Source organism: Anabrus simplex, chromosome 1 (assembly GCF_040414725.1).
Source record: "Anabrus simplex isolate iqAnaSimp1 chromosome 1, ASM4041472v1, whole genome shotgun sequence".
Taxonomy (NCBI): Eukaryota; Metazoa; Arthropoda; class Insecta; order Orthoptera; family Tettigoniidae; genus Anabrus; species Anabrus simplex.
Genome location: NC_090265.1, coordinates 881,799,136 through 881,827,063, shown reverse-complemented (window position 1 = coordinate 881,827,063; position 27,928 = coordinate 881,799,136). Strand labels below are relative to the sequence as shown.

Genomic DNA, 27,928 nt, shown 5'->3' with positions numbered 1-27,928 from the left:
CATGTAAAGGTGAAAGATTACAGCCTTGTCTAACCCCTGTAAGTACCCTGAACCAAGAACCATCAATTCGTACCGAGGTCCAATTGTCAACATAAATTAGGCAGTTTTAATATACAGTGGCGGTCACAATAATAGAGCCACCTCTATTGATGGGATTAAGAGCTAGGATATCTATTAGTTGGCAAAATCTCCACGAGTGCCGTGTTGTCAGTCCCTTTTAGACAACATCAGGGAAGACATCGCTGCTATCTGTAGTCGTGCAAAAGGAAGCGTTTGAGCTAGACGTGCAAAGAAAGGCATAAAGGTAAGAATCTTATGGGTCAAAATAATAGAGCCGTTTTATAGAAGTCCCATTCAAATTGTTTTGCAGTTGTTTTGGGGGCTAGCGATATTATTTGTCAACAAACCTCCCCTCAATATTATTTTTTATGTAAATTGACGTTTGGTTTTGTTTACATTCTTCTAGATGGGGAGAGCAAAGCGTACAAGTGACGAGCGTATAGTAATGTTCCGGATGTTCAAAAGTGGGATGTCCATGAATCAGATAGCCAAAGATTTACACGTTTCGCAAAAACGAGTCCAGAACGCCATTAGACTGGCAAAACAAACAGAGCCGCAGGTGGAGAACAGGGGGCGACCTCGTGTAACTACTCCTCACGTAGACAGACTCATCACTAGGAAAGTAAAGAAAGACCCATTTTTGTCAACACCCCCACTGAAAGCCATTTTGTTTAGCGACAAAAATTATGTTCAACCATCAACCTCAATGGTTCAAAGACAACTGAGATCCGCAAAATTGAATGGGCGCATTGCGAGACAGAAGCCACATGTTTCAAAAGCTAATGTTCGGAAAAGGTTGGCCTTCACCCAGAGAAATGAACAAAAACCTAATATTTGGTGAAGGAACATCCTTTGGTCCGATGAATCCAAGTATAATAGGCTTGCCTCAGACGGAAAAGTCTATGTGCGCCACCCACCAAAACAGGAATTTAATCCCAAGTACACTTTAAAAACTGTGAAATACGGTGGTGGAAGTGTTACGGTTTGGGGATGTTTTTCATGGTACGACATTGGTCCAATACACCGTATCAACGGCATAATGAACGCAGAAATGTACAAAGGCATCTTGGCAAATGTGATGCTGCCTTATGCTAAAGAGGAAATGCCGCTGAAATGGAAATTTCAGCACGATAACGATCCAAAGCATACTGCAAGGATCATAAGGCAGTTTTCTCAAGATCACAATATCGAAGTATTAGAGTGGCCACCTCAATCCCCTGATGCATCACCCATTGAGAACTTATGGGAGATCGTAGACAAGTGAATTGACCGTTCAAAAGCTACATCTTTAGATAAACTTTGGGAAGAAATCCATAGAGCCTGGTATGCGATCAGCAGCGACGAATACAGGCGTTTAGTCTACTCTATGAGTAAGAGGTGCAGGGCAATCCTCAAAAATAAGGGTTACCCCACGAAGTACTAATGCACTCCTATGCAAAAACGACTGTTCCTGTAAATTTCATAAGACTCAGATCAAGTACAAAATATTTGTGTCATTTGGCTCTATTCTTTTGAATATTATTGATTAGTTTGAGTTGTGTTATCTATATAACTGACTGTGGTACAATGTGACTCTGTTGTAATGGTTCCTGTACAATGTAAAATGTTGTTTCCATCATAGTACAAACATGTCTAGTAATAAATTTGCTCTTTTTCCAAACCTTTACCAGGTGGCTCTATTGTTGTGGCTGCCAATGTATGTATGTATATATATATATATATATAAAGTGCAATATTTCAACCATTATTGTAAATAATCTGTATTTACTATACTATATTTATAGTCTCACTGCAATATGTAAACTTGAACATTTCACTATCTATTGATCAGTACCACGAAATAATTTTATCTCACATAACATTTCATGCATTTCACCATTTTATACACACATTATCACATTACACATTTGGCTCATTTGATTAATTTTATCAATTTACGACAAAATATTGTTCCTGGATATCAACAAATAAAAATTGTACCTTATTTAGGCTGATGATGACCCACACAGGGTCGAAACTAGTCCCTTAAAACATTGTAATCTATACATAGGCATTATAATTCTTGTATAGTATTGAGTAGGTGGATTAAAACTTTGTTAATTAATTTATATGTACTCTTAACTCAATACAGAACCAATAATGGAATTCATAACCTTGGATCAAAGACTAATTACAATGTATTTTCATTGTATTTACCGTTTGTTTGTTTGTTTGTTTGTTTGTTTGTTTGTTTGTTTGTATGGCATGTATTGTGTTACATGTCTAGGTAGGTGTATGTATTTACTGTCTTTGTTCTCATGAAGAAAAAATATTGAAGAGCACTCAGGCCTAGAATATATTTTTATTTGTCCAATATCCCTAGCCATTTTCAGTTTCAAATTGCTATTAATCTTGTGAAATGTATATTTCACCATAAATCAGTGTTTGCAAGAGACCTTCCGCCTAAATGTTTCAAATTCGTGAAGTTGCTTGTGACTCGTTGCATGTATGTGTATGTCAGTCATGCCTCTATGCCATACTTAGCTGAGCAGCCATCATTCCAGTATTAACTGTAGTTCAATAGTTGATACCTGTCTGAAGACAGATTTACAGATTACCTACAGCACTTTTTTGACTTATGTAGATGATCTTGCTATATCCTCTTGGATTGTGGATGTAGGCAAATAACCATTATGATAGCTGCCTCTGTGGATCATTGGTAGAGTGTCAACCTCCGGATCCCAAGATAGCGGGTTCAAACCCGACAAAGGTAGTCAGCTTTTTGAAGGGCGGAAAAAAGTCCATTCGACACTCCATGTCGTACGATGTCGGCATGTAAAAGATCTCTGGTGACACATTTGGTGTTTACCCGACAAAATTCATTAAGTCTCAGCCATAGACGCCTAAGAGAGTTTTGGTTTACTCGGTCTGACATCTAGTAGGCCTAGAATAAAACGGAACGTCAAAATTAACAAGCAGACAGCCAGATGGCGTCAAATTGAAATGTCTGCACACGGTAGCTGAGGCCATACGAATTATTATTATTATTATTATTATTATTATTATTATTATTATTATTATTATTATTATTATTATTATAAAATTGTGTTCTTCTCATAAACTAGGGTTGTTTTATTCTTTGTTTCTGGATAGATAATATGTTAACATTTTTTTATAAGTACTAGTACTGATTTAGTTAATTTCACTTCATGCTGGTAACTCTTCTATTATTCAGCATCTTCCAAGTGGTGATGTGGTGTATGCAGCATGGCAGAAAGAATTGCTCCCACCAGGAGAAGGTACGGAATCCGTTGACTCATTGCCTCTAGTTCCCAATAGTATCCGACAAAATGCACTACTTGACTTGTTGCTGTTGTATCATAAGTGCTGCCCTAATATGGTCAACCATTTGGATTTCAAAGATATGTGGAGTAGAATACAGATAGAAAAAGAAGGAAGATGGGATCAAGAAGAGGATATAGAAGCAAACATACAACTCAAAGTCTTACAGTTACTTCTAGGGACTGATATCACCAGTCTCTCACCAAACAAGGCAAGTATTTAACAAATAGATGAATATTTATTCTTCATGTATCGTAGTTCTGTTCTGATGATTTTGCTTTCTAAACCGCCACAACAAAAACAATACGCCAAGTTATCATTAATTTTAATTTTTGAGGAAGTTAAAATAATCATAATCATCATTTCCGTTTATCCAGCTCCAGCCTAGTTTAGGCATTTATGGTACTTCTGCATCTTCTTCTGTAATTCTGTTTCATTTCAGGTTCTTTCTTCTTGATCCAGTCTATCTTGTTCTGGGTATCCCCCTTTCTCTCTTCACTTCATACGTAGGCTCCATCATCTGTATAAGTATCCTTCCCTCCTCTATTCTTTACATGTTAAACTACAGTAAAAGTCTGTGATAGCGAGAATTAACAACAGCGAAAAATTTACTCACTATAGCGAATTGTCGTTATATCCGATTTTGTATAAAAGTCGGAAAAAACCCATACACATTAAAAATTGGTATGAAACGGCAATCAGTTTGTTCAAAACTTGCGTTTCCGCAGATGATATCCACACTAAGGCTTACTTGTTTGTTATTTTTCAAAATCCGATACTACATGAAAATGCATGTTTAATTTCATTTTGAAAAAATATAGTACCGTATTTCTCCGAATCCAAGGCGAATCCCACTTTTTCCTTCTAAAGATTTTAATCAGGCTCAAAAAGTACTTTGTAAAATCATATGAATACCTTTGTTGTACAGTAGTCCTACGCATTTTTAGACTATTTTTAGACGCCGAACATTGGCTTTCGTCATGCTGCATGTTTTTTTTGCGGCTGCATAATTATTCTTTATTTACACCGGTTTAACGACCATTAACTTAAAATTGGCATCATAATACCGAAGAGAACCTGTTGAAAATTTGCCAGCAATACCTATTCCATGCGTCTCTACAATACAACGATCCATCAGGAAATTATTCTTGCTGTCAATAAAACTGTTACTTTTACTCAGTGTCAAATATAACTGGCTACCGCTACACGCATGTCTCGCTTGCCGGCTAGCGATGTATAGGCCTAATCACGGACGTTGAAAGTCAACGAACGAGTCTATTGTGCCTCGGTATGGCCATTCCGCCCTTGTGTTTTTCGTGCACATTCCTCACAATTTCATCTTAGACTTCTTTAAAGCGTCCTCGTTGCGGACCACTGAATGCATTTTTTTTACAGTACAAATTTTTTAGCTCTTTGTCTTCATGCTAACGACAAATACTGGCTTTAGTTCGACCTATGCCGCATTTTCTTGAGGCTGTACAATTATTCTACATTTCCGAGTGTTTAATAACCATCATCTTAAAATTGGCATAATAATATCGACGAGAACCCGTTGAAATTTTGCCGGCAACACCTCTTCCACGTGTCTTTACAATGCGACTATCCATGATGAAAATATTCCTGCTGTCTATAAAACTTAATTTTACTAAGCGTCAAGTACAGTAGACGCGCTATAACTCTGCCACTGAGTAGCCGGCCTTTCTAAGAATTCGAAGGCTCGAATGTTTTGTTGCCATTCTGCAGATTTGAGAAACATTTTTGTAGAGGCTAATAGAACGTCATTCTCTCTTCACTATTTCCCAAGATCCAGAGACGTTACACACAGGCACTGTACAACCGGTTGTCACGGCTAGCGATGTATAATAAAGAGGCGGTCATTTACTGTCGTCGAGTTTTGTGGGTGCGTGCGTGTACGGGGGTGAAAAGAAGCAGTGTAGTTACCGCAGTAGTTGCCAGTGGTATCCATTAACTTACTGTTAGGCCGCGAATGCAAGACAACCCTTGAGTTGTCGCATGAGATTCTGAGGGGGGAGGAAAAAAACGTCTTGGATTCGGAGAAATACGGTATCACTCCAGAGGTTTCTGTGGCAAACACTTCTTTTTTCTTCTTCAAACAACGTCACCTAACCTAACCGTATATGTATCGTGAAAACATATTTGAAACCCATGTAGACAAATGATAACTTCCTCGCTAAAAATTTGCATGTACTGTAAATAGCCTTTCTGAAATTTAAGTAGACGCAAGAAGATATGAACTATTCTCTGAAATCAGTGATGTACTCTGCCATATCTTGTGGTGTATCACATTCTTACTTAATTTCCTTATGTGACATTAAAATTAAGAGATCGTTTACTTCAGTCTTTATTTTTAACGACTTAACAACTGCTATCGGACACGTTATTTATGCATTTATTATGAAAACATGTTATTCTCTTTCATTTTGATTTTATTTTATTTTTTAGAGAAGAGCAGTCGACGGGTATTACTAATCAACTCCAACGTCGCCTTTGAATGTCGATGAGAGAGCTCGCAAATGCAAATAGTGAGAAAACTATACTGTACCAAAGGTGATCGATCGCATTTTGTGGCGAATGTTTCAGTTTTCTTATTAAAACAGCATTACCTATCCTAACTTAACCGTACTGTACATATGATGAAAACGCACTTAAAGCACCAGTAGAGAAATGATAATATTCTCGCTATAAATTTTCATAATAGTTTATCCATAATTTAACCAGACGTGAGAAAATAAAAACTAGCCTCTGAAATCAATTATGCACTCTGCCATATCTCGAGGTGTATCCCATTCTTACTAAATTGCAGTATTTAGCCTTAAAATTAAGCTGTCGTTCAGTCAGCTTTTAATTTTATCGTGTTAACAACCATTATCGGACACGTTATTTATGCATTTATTACAAAAGCATGTTCTCTTTTATTTCAAATTTTCTTTACGGAACAGCAGTCGACGGGTATTAATAATCGACTCCGACATCACCTTCGAATGTCAATGAAAGAACTCGCTAGTGGACATTGCGAGGAAACGATACTGAAGGTAATCGATCGCATGCAATATAATCGCTGGGGTGCATAAATATCGGAAACGAAAAAAATTGCAAGCTTAATCGCTCGTAATAACGGATGCGTCAGTGATAGGGCTCTTGCTGTAACCGAAGGGCGATACACAATTTAATATAATAATTTTGAAGGGACAGAAAGGAATTGTTGCTATAACGGAGTTCTCGTTATATGCCGTACTCGCTATAGCGGACTTCTAGTGTATCTGAATCTATTCTTCTCAGTTCTGTCATTCATTTGCTTCTACTCAATTTCCTTCTTGACATCTTAATTTCTTATTACGTCTCTACTCTTCCCTATCTCACATCTTAGGCATTTAATTTCACTGGCTAGAATTTTACTTCTCTTTTTGCCACTGCTCAGGTTTCTGCTGCATATTTCAATATAGGTTTATATAGCATCTTGCTCATCACTACCTTGGTTCCTCCTTCCAAACTAGGTTTCTTACATTCAGGTAGAGCTATACATATATATACACAGTAGAAGTCTGTTATAGCAAGTATGCGATATAACGAGAACACTGTTATAATGACAGGTTTTTTAATGTCCCTTCAGAATTCCTATATTAAACTGTACAATAGCCTTCAGTTACGATGAAAACCCTTTCAGTGAGCCGTCCATTATTATGAGAGATTTTAACGTGTTTTATTTTCCGTTTCTTTTTATTTATACACTCCAGCATAAAAATGTGGCAGAAAACTATCGATTATGTTTTTCCGCGTAACTCTCAATATTCCACGAACTAAAGTACAGTAAATATTTGTATAGTACTGTGATCGTTTGACACAATTAGATTATAAAAACTTCCGCGAAAAGATCGACAAACATTGCAGCAGCGGGTCTCTTGCAAAGGATTTTATTGGCACCATTATACTCTCGTTCGTATCAAGATTTCACACAAAGTGGTATTTTTTCGGATATCACGAATTTGTTGGGTTGGTCAGCTTGTTATCGCTATGCATTGTCGCATTGAAAAAGTCTTTATTCAGCTGCTATTATTGCTGTCAAAAATTGTCATTCCTCATGGTGTGACTGAATCTGACGCTTTCATTTATTGCTGTCGTACACTGAGTAAAAATACTTCTTGTGTTGCTTAAGTTTGATTTCCTTAGTGCGCATGTCTAAAATTGCTTTCTGAGTGAGATGTAAACAGACTTTGCTATTGTTTATTTAAAAGATCAAGTTTCTTTCCGTTACATGTGAAGAAGTCGTGTAAGCCCTATTAGTGATGTTAAAAGCAAACTGACTGTACTGTGTAATGTTACTTTAAATTTCTGTTTGTCTTCAGTTTTTGGTTCAGTGAACAGCATATTTTAAACTGTTGGCTGTTTCTTAGTTGTGTTTGGGAGTCTTCATTCCTTTTCAAAACAGTATTGGTAACAAAATAAATCCACTTCATTCTGCTGTGAATGTTGAGTGAGAAACGAAAAGCGTTAAATTTGGCTACAAAATATGAAATTGTTCAGCCTTGTGAAAAATGCAGTGTGAGCAAAAGTGAAATAGGCAGGCAGTATTATTTTACATCTTCAACTCTATCAAAGACGCTGTTTTAAAAGGTAGCATTCCTAGCTGGAGTAAAAAATTGCATGGTGCAGACCATGCTGACCTTGAAGCTTCCCTTTTTGAGTGGTTTACACAGATACGATCTGCGGGAGTCCCTATTTCGGGGCCTGTGTTAAAATCTAAGGCACAGGACTTGGCTCTCAGACTAAATATTTCAGACTTCCAGTGCAGCAATGGATGGTTAAACCGTTTTAAAGCCAGACTTGGCATTTCGCTTCACACAATAAAAGGCGATTCGGGAAATGTAGATGAAAGAGCCGTCAGTGACTGGCTTCCAATTCTCTGTGAAATTCTTAAAAGGTACGAACCCAAAGATGTCTACAACACTGATGAATCTGCACTTTTCTCTAATTTACGAGGTGTGTTTTTTAAGTAAGGTCCGTTTGAAAATAAGTACACAACGAAAGGTTATTTCAAAAAAGTAAAGTTTTATTCAGAAAGTACATACTTCATCTATTTTTCGACATAATTGCCAAGTTTGTTCAAACACTTGTCATACCTCGTAACCAATTTTAAAATACCTTCTTCATAAAAACTTGCTGCCTGCTCCGATAACCAAGAGTTCACTGCCATTTTCACATCGTCGTCATCATTGTAATGGTTGCCACCGAGGTGATGTTTGAGGTGGAGGAACAGATGGTAATCGCTCGGCGCAAGATCAGGACTGTAGGGTGGGTGGTCTAAAACTTCCCAGCCAAAACTGTCCAATAAATCACGGGTCTGACCTGCAGTGTGAGGTCTTGCATTGTCATGGAGAAGGACAATTCCCTTTGTCAGCATGCCGCGTCTTTTGTTTTGAATCGCTCTGCATAGCTTTCTCAGGGTTTGGCAGTATGCTTCTGCATTCATAGTGGTTCCTCATTGCATGAAGTCAACCAACAAAACACCATGACTATCCCAAAACACCGATGCCATGATTTTGCGCTGGGACAGAGTCTGTTTGGCCTTCACCTTTGCGAGTGTGTGTGTCTCCATTCCATGCTCTGTTGCTTCGATTCGGGCGTGATATGTGAAACCCATGTTTCGTCTCCAGTTACGATCTGACTCAAGAAGCTGTCACCTTCTTCATCACAACGAGTCAAGAACTTCATCCCACACTCAAATCTTTGGTTTTTGTGGTCCTCTGTTAGGAGTTTCGGGACCTAACGGGAGCACAGTTTCCTAAACTTTAGGTGTTCAGAAACAGTGTTGTAAAGCACTGATCTCAACACGTCAGGAAATTCATTTGAGAGACCTGTTATTGTGAAGCGCCTGTTCTCACGAATCTTCGCTTCAACTGAAGCCACCAAATCGTCCGTAATCAAAGAAGGGCGACCGGAGCGGTCCTCATCATGGACGTTATCACGGCCATCTTTGAATTGTCGTACCCACTTACGCACTTTGCTTTAACTCATAACAGTATCACCGTACACTTCGCAAATCTGTCAATGAATTTCTGCAGCAGATAGGTTCCTTGCTGACAAAAACCATATCACTGACCGAACCTCACATGCGGCGGGCGAGTTGATAGTCTTAAACATTTTTAAAGCACAGAACAGACCGTACAGGTTAGCTACAGAGCTGAAACTGAGCCCAGTTGTTCCCGAGGCATGCCAGTACACGACGCACGCGCTCGTTGCGATATGCGCGCGAACTAGTAGTGTCTACAAAAAACGGACCTTACTTAAAAAAACACGCTTCATATTACCCCAAAGGACTCTTGCGGTGAAGGGCGACTCATGCAAAGGTGGAAAATGCAGCAAAGAACGACAAACCGTTCTTTTGTGCTGCAACATGGTCGTTAGTGATAAACTGAAACTGTTTATTATCAGTAAGTCAGCCAACCCGCGAGCATTTAAAAGCGCGTGCAACATTCTGTGCATGTATGAAGCAGACACAAAAAGCATGGATAACATCGGCGCTTTTTTAAGCAACAGTTTCAAGCATTTGATTCGAGAATAGCATCGAAGAACAGAAAAGTTGTTCTTTTTATAGACCATTGCCCCGCTCATCCAAATGTTGAGCTTCGGAATATTGCATCGGTATTCCTACCACTAATTTGTGCCAGTGTGCTACAACCAATTGATCAGGACATTATTTAAACTTCTTACACATCGCTTTCGTAGCTTACTGGTCAACTCATTTATGCGTAGGCTTGAGCTAAAACAGGTACTGAAATGGAATGTACTGGCAGCTATCTGAGGTATTGCAGTGTCGTGGAAAACCATATCTCCCCCTGCAATTTCTGCATGTTTCAGACATGCTGGCTTTTGACGAAGTGAAACAGAAAGCAAAATTATTGAGGAGGAATATCCTTATCTCAAAGTGCCAGATAGCTGGAATTATGTCTCTTCTCAGCTGGAAGTCGCCTGCCAATTTGACAATTATGTAAAAGCTGATGAAGGTGTGCCTATGGATCTGGATCTGAATGAGAGTGAAATTCTGGAACTCGTTAAGCCTACTAACTCACTTGATGAATCAGACAAGAATGAGGAGGAGGGGGACATCACATACCTACCAACGCAGTCTGCAGTCATGAGCGCTTTATATGTTTTAAAAGCATTTTTTGCAGTAAATGACATATCATTAGATGATTTGGTGGCTTTCCAGCATGTGGAGAATTTTGTGATAAGGAACATCATTGCTAGCACAAGACTGAAGCAAGCGACTTTAGACTCCTTCCTGAAAGAAAAGCCTCTGTAAGGTAACTACTGTATTCAAATTTAGTGTTGTGAATGTTTAAGTGCAAATGTAATATTCCTAGTTTTAAATTTGATTTTGCACAGTGAAACATTTTTAATTGCTGCACTTTTCACCAGTTTTGGTAACTGGTCCCATTTGTATTATGATGGTGTGCTTTATTTTGTATTATAAAAAGTTTTGTGTTGAAACTCAATTCATGTTCTGCCGATCAAAGACTTTGACAAAATTGACCATTGCAATTAGAAAATTAACGGTGCGCGCTAAGTTGCCAGGCATGCTGGGATTGCTAGGAATGTAAGCAACAAAACAGGCCTCATGACTGGGAGATGTTACGTGTGAACTGCTAAAGTATGAAGCACATCTCTGCCTTTATTCAGGGATCTCCGGAGAGTACCACAATAAAATGAATAAAATGGAAGCGTATGAGAAGATAGAAGAGAAATTTCTCAAAGAAGTGGACAGCTTTTATATTTATTACTTATGATAACCTATAAGTAAACACCATCCGCAATGTTCGATTTATGATGATCTTTGCTTATGATTATTAGTTGTAGTAGTAGTAGCAGCAGCAAATTTTCCCAATATCTGAAGACGTTAACCAAATAACACAATCAATATTATTATTGAATTCCTAATACATTTTTGTGCAATAAGATATGAAATTCCATTGGATTGCTGTAATTTTTTATTCAAATCATTTGCGTAAATGCAATATAACATAACCTCTGCACATGATGTTAAGGCAGTAAAAACATTACAGAAATTATGTAGAAGAATATCACAATCTTTTTTTCCATGTAAATTATGCCTTACTACAACATTTCTCTTCCTTTTAAGAATATATCACACTAATAGTCCAAGAACCACAACTGGTGGGTGACTTCTCTCCACATTAAAACAAAATTCTATCAAACCTTGCCAAATCTTTTCAAATCTTGTCAAACTTTCAGCAATGTTGAACAGTCTTTGATAAGATGTGAAATTTTTCTTGTGAAGTATTGAACTGAAAGAAAAACGTGATGTACAACAGGCATTTTTAGTCATGTGTTGCCGAAGGCTAGATTTAAATTGAACACGATCAATCATCCATACCGAATTCTCACTATGTCCACTACTCACACTAGCGAGCTATCTCCCACTGCCGATTATTAATCCCAGTTGACTGTTGAAAAGAAATACTCCAGTGCAAAACAAGAGAGAACGTGCCTTCATAATTCTTCTTCATAAGTGCGTAAATAACGTGACAGGTAGCCTTCATTAGCTCGGTCAAAATAAAGCCTGAAATTAACAACTGATTTCAGTAATAACTATGTAATTGGCCTTAAGTGCCACTAAGTACTTTTAACGGTTTTTAGAGAGGCTGAGATGCCGAAATTTAGTCCTGCAGGAGTTCTTCTACGTAACTTACCAGTAAATCTACAGCCATGAGGCTGACGTATTTCAGAACCATCAAATACCACCGGACTGAGCCAGGATCGAACCTACCAAGTTGGGGTCAGAAGGCCAGTGCTTCAACCATCTGAACCACTCAGCCCAGCAGTTGATTTTAGTACTAGGTACAGTAAATAAATAAAAATGTGATTGTCTAGATACGACAGTATGCATCACTGATTTCAGAGGTTAGTTTATTATTATTATTTTGCTGGGAAATACAATATGTTTTCATTATACATGCATGGTGAAGTATTTGGTTTTTTGCATATCTTTTCTGAAATTTAGGGAAAATCTGGTATAACGGCAATCCACTATAGCGAGCAAATTTTTTGCCGATGTAATTCCTCGCTATAACGGACTTCTGCTGTATATACATATATATATATATATATAAAATTTAAAATCATTGTCATAGAGATATGATTGGTTGCTGGCTTTCTCTCTATTCAGCCAAGATTTGTATCATCATTTCTTGGTTCGAGGCATTTAATCTGAAAAATCACATGGCATCCAATTTTAAACCACGACCAAAACTCAAAATCAGCCAGCCTGGCCCCAGTAAGCTCAGAAATACCTGAGATATACAGAAGAAAGTTCTTTTTTATCAAAAATTATGTTCTCAGAAGGAAACCGTAGTATAATTCTACCTATTGTAAATACTGTATTTAACTTTTAAGGGTGTCGTGCACCAACCTGGAGTAAGTTCTACTTCTATAATAAAGTACTCTTTGAAGTCTGCATTCAGCGACTTCCATACAAGAGTAAATTACTTCCGAAGTATTTTAGTCCTTTCAGATATTCCCGGATTAAATTACTACAAGCATAAAATGTTGAAGAGCACCATCTCTAGTGTATTACTAAAGAAGTAAATAATGCACAAATATAGGTTAAAATTTACTCTCACATCGTACATGGAGTGAGTTAGGATTAGACTTGTTGACTAATTAGAATACTGTATAGTATATAGACGAAGACATTTCAAACATGGTTATGGATTACTTTGATTATATTGACGATCTCGACGAAGAAAGCGACGGGAATGTAATAGTGTGGACAGCGCATGAATGGCGAGGTCCGTATGATATGTACATAGAGTGAGACTATGAAATGTTTTGGTCTTATGAAGGAATTCTTTACTTCCCTTCTAAATCTACGTGAAGATCACTTACAACGAAATTCTGACCAGAATTCAGCTATATCTGCCAAGGTCCAGTTGTTGTATGCCCTGCGAGTGTTTTGTACTGGAACGTTTCAGTTAGTTGCTGGTGATCTAATTAACATTCACCGCACGACTGCTGGCCGTATCTTTCATCGCATGGTTAGATCACTATTAATGTTAAGAGGGAGGTACATAAATATGTCTGCAAATGATGATGAATGTTCGGGAAATAATAGTAAATTCTTCACGTTGGCAGGTTTCCCACATATTGTGGGTGCAATTGGGTGCACGCATATTCCCATTCTGTCCCCTCCTGTTGACAACAGTGAACTTTTCAGAAATCGGAAGGGGTATTTTTATATTAACATGCAAGTTTTTTGGGAGTATGTAAAATCATTAATATTGTTTGCCAATGGCCTGGTTCATAAATTTGGGACAATAGTACTGTTGCAGCGAAATTTAAGCATGGTTTATTTAATGGAATGTTAGTGGGAGATAAGGGTTGTGCCTGTACAATATTCCTCATGGCACCGCTCCTAGAACCAAATACACCAGCTGCACTGGAACAACACTGCTCATGCAGAAATCTGCAGTGTTGTGGAACGCACTTTTGGAGTGTGGAAAAAAGATTCTAAATCCTTGAAAAGAAAATGCGCTTCACGCCCACAGCATGTGGCAGTGCTATAGTAGCTACGGCAGTCCTCCACAGATTCGCTCTGTATGTAGGCGATCTGTATGAAGAACATATAAATAATGCACAGTAGAGTTTTCCACCTTTTCAATACTACGTTGTATTTACAGTATTTACATTATATGGGACTAGTTTCAACCCTGCTCGGGGTCATCATCAGCCATAACAAAACATACACAAAATATATGGCGAAATCCTAAAACATGTTTTCTAGCAGTAGGAGTCTTATGAAAAATATAATTTTACAATATGAAGTGTGGTTGAAATGTTGCAAATGAAAATGAAATATTACGTGTGATGTAGGTAAGTAATAATTAATATAAGTACATTATACATGCTAAGAATTCTGGAACAAAAGTACAAATAAGGTGCTCTGTGTTGTTAAAATTATAGACTCATGGAATTCAGTAGGTCCTGGTGATACATAACGGTTGTGGACCGAGTGCTATGGCAATAAGAATGAACACAAAGTAAACTGACACACATATAAAAATATACAGGTATACATACATAGGCGCATATGAAGTTCATAACCCTTAATGTATGAAGAAACCACCTCCAGTTTTTATTTTATTTTTTCCCACGTCTCCATGGCTTTCGCTTGTAAGTCCTTCCACAGAATTTTAAGTTGTTCTTGACTGTGTTGTCCACCCCTCGAAGCATTGAATTCTTTTGTCATGACTTTCCATGCATTCCTTTTCTCATGTTTTATGTCATGTTTCGTTCAATCTATACCCTTTGCATAGATTTTCATTATCTCTACTACAAGCATTTATCTTTCTTTAAAGAAAACTTGCAAACACACCACCACTCCACTAGTAATGAATGCTACTTCTGTAGTAGTTACTAAAAGAGTAAATTGTACTTAAGCTCCCCAACGTTACTTCTGGAATAAATAACTCCTGTGGTAGTTTAATTCTGTAGTACTGATTTCTTTAGTAGACACTACTTCCGGAATAATTTACTTCAAGATGGTGCACACCACCCCTAAGTTTTTTCAGTTCATAATCGTCATTTTCATCATTTCCCCTTGCCCAGAAGGCAGATATGGATCTGCATCATTTCGCTCTGTTTCTATCACCCCTCATTCATTGTTTATTTATTTATTTATTTATTTATTTATTTATTTATTTATTTATTCATTCCATAGTTTATTTTGTCATTCTTTTTCTTTTTTAGTGGAAACTGTAGATAAAACAAGGGGGGGAAATATATGCGATTATATATTTTCCAAATTATTGTTCTAAAAATCAGGGAGTTAAAATTATGCGAGTAAATAATGTGTGTTTAAAAAAAATATTGTGCGCTGGATCTGCTTCTGGAGTTTAGTATAGTGAAATGTTAGGTATGATGAATCTGCTTGCTCTGGCTGATGAATCTTTAGTCTTTCAGGACTTAGTGCAGACTGCTGGTTGTTCCTGGTTCCTGTGAACATCACCATGGATGGCAGACCTGATATGTTTCTGATTATGTCTTGGAACTAGTGAACTTTTGAGTTGACTGGCCGAATTGGCCATGCGGTTAGGGGCGCGCGGCTGTGGACTTGGATCCAGGAGATAGTGGGTTCGAACCTCACTGTCGGCAGCCCTGAAAATGGTTTTCTGTGGTTTCCCATTTTCACACCAGACAAATGCTGGGGCTGTACCTTAGTTACGGCCATGGCTGCTTCCTTCCCAGCACTAGCCCTTCCCTATCCTATCATCGCCGTAAGACCTATCTGTGTCTGTGCGACGTAAAGCAACTAGCAAAAAAACGTGAGCTGCTACGAATTAGGCGAGATTTTGAATCGACCGATTTCGAATTAACAAGGTTCTACTGTAGTGGGATACCATGCACAAGAAAAGACTAGGCTACTTTGGCCAGATCCTGAGAATGCCAGATTCGTGACTTCTGAAACAACTAGTGCAGTACAATCTTGCTTCAAAAAATACAACTGGATGCAGATGGATAAAATGAATTAGGGAGGATTGGCCTTACGCTGGATGTCACTATGGATAAGAAAAAAGTAAATACAACACTGAAAGCTATGACTTTCACTTTACACTCTCAATGAACAAAATCCCAACTAGAATATTCTCTACACAGGAAAGGGCACGAACATCAATGCGTATGAAGAAGTACTGGGAGGACCGCAAGGCTCGGACAGTTCCTACTAAGAAATCGACAAGCCAAAGGGTTGAATAAAGTGATCCGATGTGATCTCAAAAGAAGAAGAAGAAGAAGGCGCTGGTATTAAGAGAAATGGAATTTAAGTCGACAGTGGCAGCAATGTGACATGAGAATGATTATGCTAAACTGAAACAACTGCACTTTACACTCTCAAAGAAGAAAATCCCAACTCAAATATTCTCTACACAAGAAAGGCCACAAACATCAACCCGTATGAAGAAGTACTGGGAGGACCGCAAGGCTCGGACAGTTCCTACTAAGAAATCGACAAGCCAAAGGGTTGATTAAAGTCATCCAATGTGGTCTCAAAAGAAGAAGAAAAAGAAGAAGGTGGTGGGATTAAGAGAAATGGAATTTAAGTTGACAGTGGCAGCAATGTGACGTGAGAATGATTATGCTAAACTGAAACAACTGCATAACAACTGAAATTGATGATAACTATGTGACCAAATAGAATATTAACCAACTCGAAAGTTTTTTTTCTACCGGGCGAGTTAGCCATGTGGTTAGAGTCACGCAGCTATGAGCTTGCATCCGGGAGATAGTGAGTTCGAATCCCACTGTTGGCTGCCCTGAAGATGGTTATCCATGTTTACCCATTTTCACATCAGGCAGTTGCTGGGGCTGTACCTTAATTAAGGCCACGGCCACTTCCCACTCCTAGGCCTTTCCTATCCCATCGTCGCCATAAGACCTATCTGTGTCGGTGTTACGTAAAGCAAATAGCCTAGTCCCACACAGGGGATGCGTATTCTGCAGCAGAGTAACACAGAGCCAATGCAGTGGTTTTATGAACTTGTGGCTTTGCATCCGTTTGTACTTCTCAGCTTCCTCAGGATGTTGTTTCTGGCACTGACTTTATGTATGATGTTGGAACAGTGTTTTTTTGAAGTGAGGTAGCGGTCCAGCGTTACCTCTAGGTGCTTTGGGGTGAAAGAATGTTCCCAGAGGGTTCCATCTCAGGAGACACATAATTTCCTTGATGCCTCTCTGTTCTTGATGTGGAAAGCACAAAGCAAAGATTTTGATGGACTCTGCTTTAGGTAGTTAGCCTTGTACAACCTGTGACAATAAAGTGCGGTGATTGAAGTCAGAACGGTCGATCCGGCAACGCTGGCGACACAATGCTGCATGCGTAGCAGCAGGTTTTGACCACCTGCTCCCAACATTGTTCAGTTGAGCATCGTGTGTGTGCCGTGTAAGACCTGTTTGACACAGTGAATGTTTAGTGCGTTGGTTCTGAACGGCAAACAGGAATATGAACGACCAAAAGTTCAATGTACAGTTTTGTTTTAAGCTTGGCAAGACACCGAAAGAAACACATGCGATGCTGGTACTTGTTTATGAAGATCAATCACTCTCCTTGAAGTGTGTGTACGAGTGAGTGGTTCGCCCGTTTTAGAGGAGGCCGGGAAAGTGTATGTGACAACCCCCGTAGCGGAAGACCGGCGACTGCCGTCAGTGACGAAACATTGAAAAAGTGAGGACATTAAACACGAACGATCGGCGATTAACTGTGCACATGATAGCGGATGAACTGCAGATTAACCATGAATCCAAGCGTCAAATCGTTACCCACAAGTTAGGGAAAAGGAAAACGTGTTCTTGTCTTGTGCCACATCACTTGACTGATGATCAGAAGCAGGCACGTTTAGAGGCTTCACAGGATTTTGTCGAAACGGCAGATGCGACACCAAATTTCTTGAACTATATTGTCACTGAAGATAAAACCTGGTGTCAGGTACGACCCTGAAATGAAACAGCAAAGGATGGAATGGCGTTCTCCGGGATCCCCTCGTTGGAAAAAGGTCAGAGCCGAAAAGTCACGCTCATCACCTTTTTCGATAGTCAAGGCATTATCCAAAAGGAATTTCTACCTGAGGGAACGATGTTGAATGTTGCACATTACATTGAAATTTTGACCTGTTTCATGGAACGTCTACACAGGGTATGACCCCAGTACGTACAACAAGGTTCATGGTTTTTGTCCGTGACAATGCTCGCCCACACACAACCAATATCTTCAAACAGTTCATGGCAAAAAAGAGGGTGGTGCAACTTGAACATCCTCCATACTCGCCAGATCTCAATCCGCCAGACTTCTTCCTATTCCCACGACTCAAACTCGCTTTGAATGGAAAGAGATTTGACGATATTCCTGACATCCAACGAAACGTGACGAGGCTTTTGAACACCATCCCAAAGGGAGCCTTCTTGCAAAGTTTCCTGGAGATGTATCGCCGATCTCAGCAGTTCATAGTTATGGGAGGGGACTATTTCGAAGGACAGTAAGGTCACTATCGTGCATTGTTCATCTATGTTGATAGTACAGGACTGTTCACCGAACTTTATTGTCACAGGTTGTAATATGTGCCTAATTCCTTCAGAGCGCTGTCAGGACTGAGTTCTACCTCTTCAAAAGTTGCACTCTGGCAGGCTAGTGCAAGGTCATCTGCGTATGTGAAACTTCCTGTTTTGTTAGGGTGTGGTTGGTCATTGGTATAAATATTAAATAGCAATGGAGCCAGTACACTTCCTTTTTTTCTGTGATCTCCATCTGCTTCTCTGTCATTGAAAGTCAACCAAAAAACCTGCGGTTCTGCAACAAGGTTGACATCAATCTGGTAAGTTTTGAATCTTTCGTGAGTGTATCTGAAGCAGTATACAGTGGTTCAATGTATCATATGCAGCACTGAGGTCAATGAAAGCTACCCCTGTAATTCGTCGATTTTCAAAACCATCCTCAGTGTACTGTGTGAGGTTGAGAACTTGTGCAACAGCATTCTTGCCTTGTCTAAAGCCTGCATGTTGTGGAATGAGGTTTTTGTTGATAGTCTGGATGAGTCTGTTGAGTATCATCCTTTTGAAAATCTTATGTAGGTGGAACAGGAGAGATATTGGTCTGTAGTTCCTGGGGTCTCTGCTGTCCTTTCCAGGCTTTATAACAGCAATTACATGGGCTTTGCTCCACAATTTTGGAATCTTGGACAGCTGTAGACAGTTATTATAAAACTGTAGCTACCATTCTTTCGTGTTTCTTCCAAAATCTTTATTTGCTCAACTCACATATCATCCAAAATTGCAACTTTACCTGATTCGCACTTGATTATTGCATTTTCCAACTCAGTGAAATTGAAATGTTGCATGAGCTCGATGTTTCTTCATCCCTACCTGCCGGTACCTTCAACGTAACTCTCCGGGTTTTGGCTTCTTATTTTATTTTACCATTCATGAGAAGTTGGTGGGCAATCTGATTGGCTCTAACAGAAGAATGTTTGTTACTCGTGATTGGATCTCTGCTCATATTCTTTAGGAGTCATAGAACTTCGATGTCAGAAGATATGAGGTAGTGAGACTGGACAAAAGCTGGTGGTGATGTGTACCAAGGCGGTTAATTTGTTTTCAAGCAGTTCTGCATTCTTTAGTATCTTGTTATAATTGTTTCAGGTCTAAGAAATTTTCTAAACCCTGCTTATATGAATTAAAGCTCATATTCACTGAAGGATTCAAAATTGTGAGACTGGTTTACTAGAACTTTCGTCAGCTGGATGCATGACACTGCACTCAGCTAGGAGTGGGAAGGAAGCCACTGTGGCCTTAATTAAGGTTCAGCCCCAGCATTTGCCTGGTGTGAAAATGGAAAACCATCTTCAGGGCTGCAGACATTGGGGTTCAAACACACTACAGTATCCACCAGATGCAAGCTCATAGCCGCGTACACCTAACTGCACCGCCAACTCGCCCAGTGGGGCGTATCTTCATTGGGTAGCTGAGACAGTCAAAGCTTAAGACAAGGTTATTAATAGTCCTATGTCATATGGAAGTTATAAACTGACATATCTTTAACTGTAACATAACAGTAGTTTACATCCTGAGCTTTCGTCCTCGTTGCCAATTTTTATGCTTGATTTGGATTAAAGTAAAGCACTGCTATCGTACATTTATTTAAAATCTTGTGTTTTCTATAGTTACAATAAGGCAAAGAATATTCCTAGTGCTGCTTTGATACAAGAAAATATAAATAGCCGAGATCCTGTCTCAAAGTTACAGCAGGGATATATTATGACATTCCCTGCATCATTCATGTCAGCCAAGCAAGATACTATGTAGTAAAATAGCTCATTTTTAAACTGTCATCTCTTTATTACAACAGGTTTAACTGAAACAATATAAATACAGTTAGAATTAAATGTGTTGACAGATTCTTTCTCTTATGCACTAACAGAAATTAAAACTGCCCTTATATGCTGAAAAATCAAAAGTACAAAAGAAGATTTCTAAAATAATTCCTCAGAAACTTCTCTCAAAACTACTCTGAGGCTTGACTATAAATATCAGAATAGACTCATAAGTTTTTACTCAACTGTTTATTTGAACACACACACAAAACAGCATAACGCAAAGACTGTTAATTATCTTGCCAGTGAAATACCGTATATTTTGAACTTTGAAAAAGAATTACAAGGCTATCATATTATTCATTGAAATAAATTAGAAATTACTACCTTCATACTGGCTTCAACAGATCTTAAAGTGCTACACAAAATATCTGTGTCTAGTATCTATGCCTACACAAATGTAGAAACTGCCTAAGGAACGAGTATTGTACCAACAAAACTATAGATACCCGAACAAGTGGCTGTCTGGTTTGGGTCGCATAGATCTCTCACAAAAGTAATCTGCTTAACTACATAATAAGGCTTAATTCATCTCTATAAAGATGTAAGTTCACAAGCACATCCAGCAAGATTTATCCTTTGATATTCCCAATTCTGACGTAAAAGATATTTTCTGAGGTCTGTTTGGTAAATCAGATGAAGTTATAGATGACAGGTGGTAAGAGACTAGGAACACAGGACAAACACAAAATAAGGAAAGCAATCCAATGGGTTAATGTAGTTAATAGAAAGAAACAAAGAAGTGCAAATAAAGTCATAAATACAGTAGAAAGATAGGAACATCAAGAGGAACATATAATAGGAAAAACTTGTTAGGGGCTGAGAAGAAATGGATGTGGAAGAACTGGGATTAACGAGGAGATACCTATCTGTCTGAAGAAGGCAGTGTATGGAGATTGTCCTTGTCCAGTTGTATTTTCATGTTTGCCCTTGTCTCCTCTTTCTATTAACCCTTACCCCTTGTCTGTCGGGTGAGGCCCAATGTTATGATATTCCCTTTCTAGTCATGTGTCGAGCAAGGCCCGACATGACATTGTATTGCCCACCGTTCGTCTGCCATCTCTTAGCCGACAAAATACATAATGCTATACATTCTGACATCTTTTGGTTCAAGGTGGAATTTTGTAAAATCCAGATACTGTTTGACAGTCGGTCAAAAATCTATTATTTATATGGCAGTGTAGCCGTCAACCGTGTCAAGTCCACTCACGCACGCGAAGGCTCGAGCGATAGTGAACAAACAGGGTCACTCTCTTAGTCCTATACAGTGTACTGTTCAGTGTTGTATATGTCAGGTAATTGTACAAAAGCGCAGTATTTTCACACTGCTCCTTTCTTGTACCCTAATGAATATATCTAATAGCATTTGACGGCGCCTACAAGTGAATTAGTGATGGTCAGCTTGTGTACCCTAACCCAACATGTAGCTGATGCTGATTGCTGGGACATTTATAAATCAACAGATCCCAGTTACAAGAAATCGCCGTTTACATCGGTTTCAGGCTACAAACCACCGCGAGGTATGAAACCAGAGACTGAATTAGAGTTTTTCAATTACTTTTTACCGATAAATTTGTACAGTGAAATTACTAACGAAACCAATCGGTATGTGATAACGATAGTAGTAATAATAATAATAATAAAAAAAATGGAAAATAATGTGTCTTAAATTGCACATATTGCTTTTATTTGCTCCCGTATAGCTTGCTATAAATGTTTATAGCCTAAATAAGAAGGTAATCCCAAAAATAAGGTCTCCTATTTTTTCATAAATACATTCTTTATATCTAAATGGTTTACATCATTTTACAGCCTGAACATTTAGCTATTTTTCTACATAATCACCATTTTGGTCGATGCGTTTTTGTAGATGCTGTGACAGTTTTGGTATGCCCATGTCATACCAGTTCGCCGCCATGCTCTTCAGGAAGTTGTGAACCTCATCTTTTACCTCGTCGTCAGTGCTGAATTGCTTTCCATCCAAATGCTCTTTCAAATTAGGGAACAAGTGATAGTCACTGGACGCCAAGTCGGGACTATAGGGTGGATTGGTGATGATGTTCCACTGCAGGAGAGCAACGATTTGCTGGGCGACGTGCGGGCGAATGTTGTCATGGAGAATGTTTACGCCCTTGCTCAACATTCATCTTCTCCGGTTCTGAATTGCCCGTCGTGAGTTTTTTCAGGGTCTCACAGTACCTGTCAGTGTTAATTGTAGTCCCAGAGGGTATAAAGTCGACCAACAAGACCCCTTTTCGATCCCAAAACACAGTTGTCATCACTTTACCAGCAGACTGTGTTTGCTTGGATTTCCGCGGCTTTGGCAAAGAGGAACGCCGCCACTGGCGTGATTGATGTCTGGTCTCAGGTGTAAAGTGGAACGCCCAGGTTTCGTCACCCATGGCAATTGAGTCCGAAAAGTTGTGCTGTTTGGCTGCAAAGCGTTGAAGAAATGCATGGGAAGAATCAACTCGTTGCCACATGTGGTCTTCAGTCAGCATGTGTGGCACCCATCTTGCGCACACCTTCCGATATTTCAACTTTTCCTTTTAAATTCTGTGAGCGGTGCTTCGGGAAACCTCAGGAATCAAAGTGCAGAGATCATCCAGGGTGATCTGCCGATTTTCGCGCACGAGTTGCTCAACCTTCACGACTGTTTCGATGGAAATCGACAGTTTCCCGTTCCTTTGTTAGTCTTAAATTTTAGTCTGACCGGCTGCAAACTCTCTACGCCGCTTACAAACACCTTTGACATCAATGCACAACTCACCGTACCCTTCCGTCAATTAGCAATGGTCCAGTATCTTTAGTGTTCAAAAAACCGAATATCTGCGTGCACTTCACACTTGGCGGTAACACCCAACGGGAACTCCATTCTCAACGGATGCCAAGACTGAGTGCCTCAATGCAGCGTGCGCATGTTTATATGCGAGCGCGGGAAACACTCTTCACAATATTGTGACCAACAGCCACACGAACAGAGTTCTGTATTTATAAAAAATAGGAGACCTTATTTTTGGGATTACCCTCGTACATAATTTCAGAGCAAGTGCTATCTCCAGAATCGTGAAAGATGAATACAGGTCTTGTAAGATAGAAATTCACATTTAAAAGAACTTATTTTTCCCACATTTCCTCTTCCTTTGCCATGTTATGACATGCACGCGCACGCGCGCACACACACACACCCACACCCCTATCTGAGACAAAAAAAAAGCAAAGTCACCTCCATACAGGCCATGAAGGCCCTTGGAGGAGTGGAAGGTAAAGGCTTCCACCATTGTTAACCTCGGCACGTGATGGGGTAGAGTGGTTAGCTTTACGCCCGGCCGCCTTTGCCCCCAGGAATTAACCTGGTACTCATTTTTGGTGTAGGCTGAGTGAACCTCAGGGCCATATGCACCTCCGGAAGTGGAAATCTCGTTTCTTGAATTTTACGACTTCCTGACGGGAATTCGAACCCACGTCCTTCCGGGCGAACCGAGCACACCTTTACCACCTCGACCAGGCAGTCCCTCACCTGAGACAAAGGATGTTGTGATTTCTGAGGAGTCAGGTGCGTACAGGTCTGATCATTTGCCAGACCTGATGCATAATACTTGGTAGTCTTGCTCAACAAAGTTCTGGATGTTTCCAACTTTCCCACTGTGACAATTTATAAATTCATTTTGCTTCAGTATGTTACCTCCAATTCCTTTAGTCTTGTCCGACTCCATGGCTAAATGGTTAGCGTTCTGGCCTTTGGTCACGGGGGTCCCGGGTTCGATTCCCGGCAGGGTCGGGAATTTTAAGGGGAGTATGAATGGCCTATCCCGCTAATGTTAAATTTGCTATTTTGATGACCCATTTTCTCAAGAACTACTTGATGAAAGATAATGAAACTTTCAAATATTATTTATACATGCATCATGTACATACTCCTCTAGTTTCATTGAAGTACATATTTTAGAATTTGGGATATAAATTTTTTCTCTTTTTTTGTCAAATGTTCGTTAATTTTTCTTCAAATATACAATTTATCTCTACCATTCTAGAGATGTGGTATTACAAGAGTATTACACATGAACAGTAAAAACATCAAAAGTCTATCTTCTATAGATCCGGAGATAACGGGTCATTTGTCTGAAAAAAATTAGTTTTTCAGAAATAGCAACTAAAAATTAATTTAGATTGTAACTCATTTTTCAACGGAAACAACATTAAAAAATCGCCAACTGTGTAGTTTTAATCATCTACATCGTCCAAGTGTATGCTCTTCTTCCCCTTCAAAGATCTTGCCTCCTTGGTCATTTTTAGGCCTGTAGCTCTGCCTTGTCTACTCGCTCCTTGTCCAGTTCCGTCAGTATGGCTCGTGTATTCCAACCCGTCTTCACACCCAGCTCCTCCAAGACTTTTTCAGTCTACCAGGATTGCCATCATTAAATGTGATGACAGCACCGTACACACCAAGCTTCAATGTATGGTACCCCACAAGTACATTTTTAGGTACTCTTGTCCACACTACATCATTGAATGACTCATTTACGTTTTGTGTTTTCCCTGTCAGACATTTCTTCAGTAGATCTGGATTTGCCAAATCTCTATAAATTGGCTTTATAGCAACATAACGCCCTCAGGTGTAGAGTTCTTGTGGGTAAACTTATCTAAAGTTCCAGCTGCTTCAGCCTTTTTTGTATTTACACCAATCACCAGAACAAAGGTTGTGGATTGGCTTGTCATCTGGTGATATTTTATGGAAAAAGGTTTCCCACACAGGCTTTTTCATATCATTTAGGTTAGTTTTGTTGCTTCTGATACTTGACCATAGTATTCTGATAGTTGATTTATGGCATTGTCTAGCAGACAACACCTTTTGCTCTTGTCATGATCAAATGTACTCAAGATCAATATCAGATTAGAACAACAGCACAAAGAATGAAAAAAATATGCAAGTTATACCAAGAATATAGTGCGCACAACGTAAACAATCAACCCAATTGTTATGCCAGTCCCACCAACTTATGCAGCAACGTTTCCACTAGAATTTATATCAAACCACAGCCTTTTAGACCTTATGGTTCTTGAGATATTAAGTGTTTATTGAAAAATGGTTTATGAAATCCTGAAAATGCCCTGCGCAACTAATTAAATTAAATTAAATATACTTCTAATCAAGCAAATGTAATAAATCACATACCAAATTAATCAGCAAATTCCAAATAATGTTTTGGCATAAAAATAAAAAAATATAATTTTTTCAACAAAATGGTCATTTATACTCCCCTTAACCATAATTTCTCTGGCATGGGGGATGGATATATGTGTCGTCTTCATCATAATTTCATCCTCATCACGACGCACAGGTCGCTACAGGAGTCAAACCAAAAGACCTGCATCTGGCGAGCCGAACTTGTCCTCGGGGACACTCCCGGCCCTAAAAGCCATACACCATTTCATTTCATTTTTTTTAGTCTTGTTTTCCATTTTTTCACAATTTATTCTTTCCCTCTACTTTTTTTTATTTCTCACCGTCATTCCACTATGGTGTGTCTTCCTGTCTTACCTTTCCCGATGTCTCACCACATTTTTTATCTTCTCATCCTCCGGTGTAAAATGTTCTTTACTTGTCCTACATTGTCCTTTCTCCTCTTCCTCTCCAAGCGGTCTCTCTTAGCCCAAGAATGTGTTACGTGCTCCCGATATATATGTGTTTTTTCTTACCTTGTGCATATTTCTTCGCTCCGCTCATATTGACATTGAACTGCTACGTTTTCCGTCCATCTGCTGTCCTGTCTGCCTCACGACTGTTTGTCCTCGCTCCCCTCTCCGCGCCACCCCCCCCCCCCCCCCCCCCCCCCCCACATCACCTATTTCCAGTACATTCCACGCCTGCCCTCTCCGGCCTATATTAACTCGCCGCCTCACCTTTATCGGCGATCAGGTGTGTGCTTCATGTTGTGATAAGCAGTGGGAGGTAACACCATTCGCCCGGCTGGTCCGTGCTAGCTTTAAAACCTGTGTGGAACTTTCTTCTTCTGGCTGGGTGAGCAGACTCATATTTTATTATGTTTTCATGTTAACATCTTTCTTGCTCCTGGTAGACTTTGTAACGGTTATCAACTTTGAACCTTGGTCTCTTTTGGACTTAACTGCGATATGAGTACTGCCCTCACTTCTGTGAAGGTTAACAACGGTGATGAGGGAGTTATGGTCGGCAGACTAATAAGTGACTTGGAACTTTACTCGTGTGTTGAAGTGAACCTTATCTCAAACTGGGTATCTGCAGCCTGATCCCTGCCTGTTCTATCATACCTGTACCTGTGTTATTGTTTTTTCTTATCTTTTCCCTTGCTCTCTTTCTTCTCGTGTTTTGCCTTTATCACTTCCTATTCTCCTTTTTTGAATGAAAAATTGTATTGGTGGTCTGGGAATCTAATAGGTGTTCTTTCCATTCAATTGTTTAAAATGGTGCCAATCTTGTTCTTTGAGGTTAAATGAATTCGGTTTGGGGGATTAATATTTTAAAATATAATAATAAATGCATTATTGCATCTTGGCATCCCAAAGCTTACGGAATGTATCATTCCTTTTGAGTAAAAATTAATAGGACCCCTTTTTCTAAAATATATTCATGGCACGTACTTGCTACGATGTTGGTATCATTGTGATAATTTGGATCTAGTCATCTGTGTGCTATCATAAATGTACTTGTACATATAGCCATTTTTTAACTTTATCTTCTGTAATTTCTACTAGTCTTGTACCTGTAAAATACCAAAGATAATGAGTTCAATTACTATGTACCATGTCTGTAAGTCCTTTCTTTTGATTCCGTTGTAATATATGTCTTGCTTTCTTAAAACCTGCTCCCTTGAGTTTTATTATTTATTAAATGTCCCTTTCACATTAATTCTAATGCTCCTACCACGGAACACCTCTAGGAAAGAGCCTTGCTTTGTGTTCTACGCACTGTATTTGTGATGAATTGCATATTGCCTCATGCACGCTTCCTTCTGCTCTGCTTGGCCTGTTACTTAAATATTGTTCATTACCTTAAGATTAACTGGGATTCTCACCTTCTCCTCGCTTGAAATCATGGGTAAACTGATCTAACTAAAAGATACGTAACAAATGCTCATGTCTTTCTCCTTCATGAATTCGGTTAGTTCTTCAGTCCTAAATTCTATGCATACAGGTCTCAACATCTCGTGACACATTTGCCAGGTTCTGAATTTCTAGAATTTATAATGTAAAAAATTGTTTGTACCTGTTTCAATATAAGGATTTAAAAGGGAGAAGGTTGGTGGAGAGGAACCTTGACAATGTTTAAAGTCATATTATTTTGGGCTAGATATGTGGATGACACATTTGTTATACCAGATGATAGAGTTTTCAATGCAGCTTCTACTCTTATTAGCCTCAATAAAATTGATCCACATATTAAATTCACTCTTGAAACAGAATCAAACAAATCAATTAATTTTCTAGACATAACAATAAACAGATTACCTTCCTCATTATCATATATGATTTATAGAAAACCCACACATACAGCTAATACCATAAAACAAGACTCTTTTCACCCACAGTCACATAAACGTGCTTCATACAACAGT

General features: G+C 39.0%; 1 protein-coding gene across 4 annotated transcripts in view; it reads left to right on the top strand.

Moving 5' to 3' along the window:
* The window catches only part of LOC136857679 (nucleolar pre-ribosomal-associated protein 1), a 404,999-nt gene that overhangs the window by 189,697 nt on the left and 187,374 nt on the right, over positions 1–27,928 (top strand). For all 4 annotated transcript variants that reach the window (XM_067136526.2, XM_067136527.2, XM_067136525.2 and 1 more), the window contains one exon: positions 3,275–3,592. In XM_067136526.2, the coding sequence (XP_066992627.2) occupies positions 3,275–3,592 (318 nt within the window). The remainder of the gene's footprint in view (positions 1–3,274; positions 3,593–27,928) is intronic.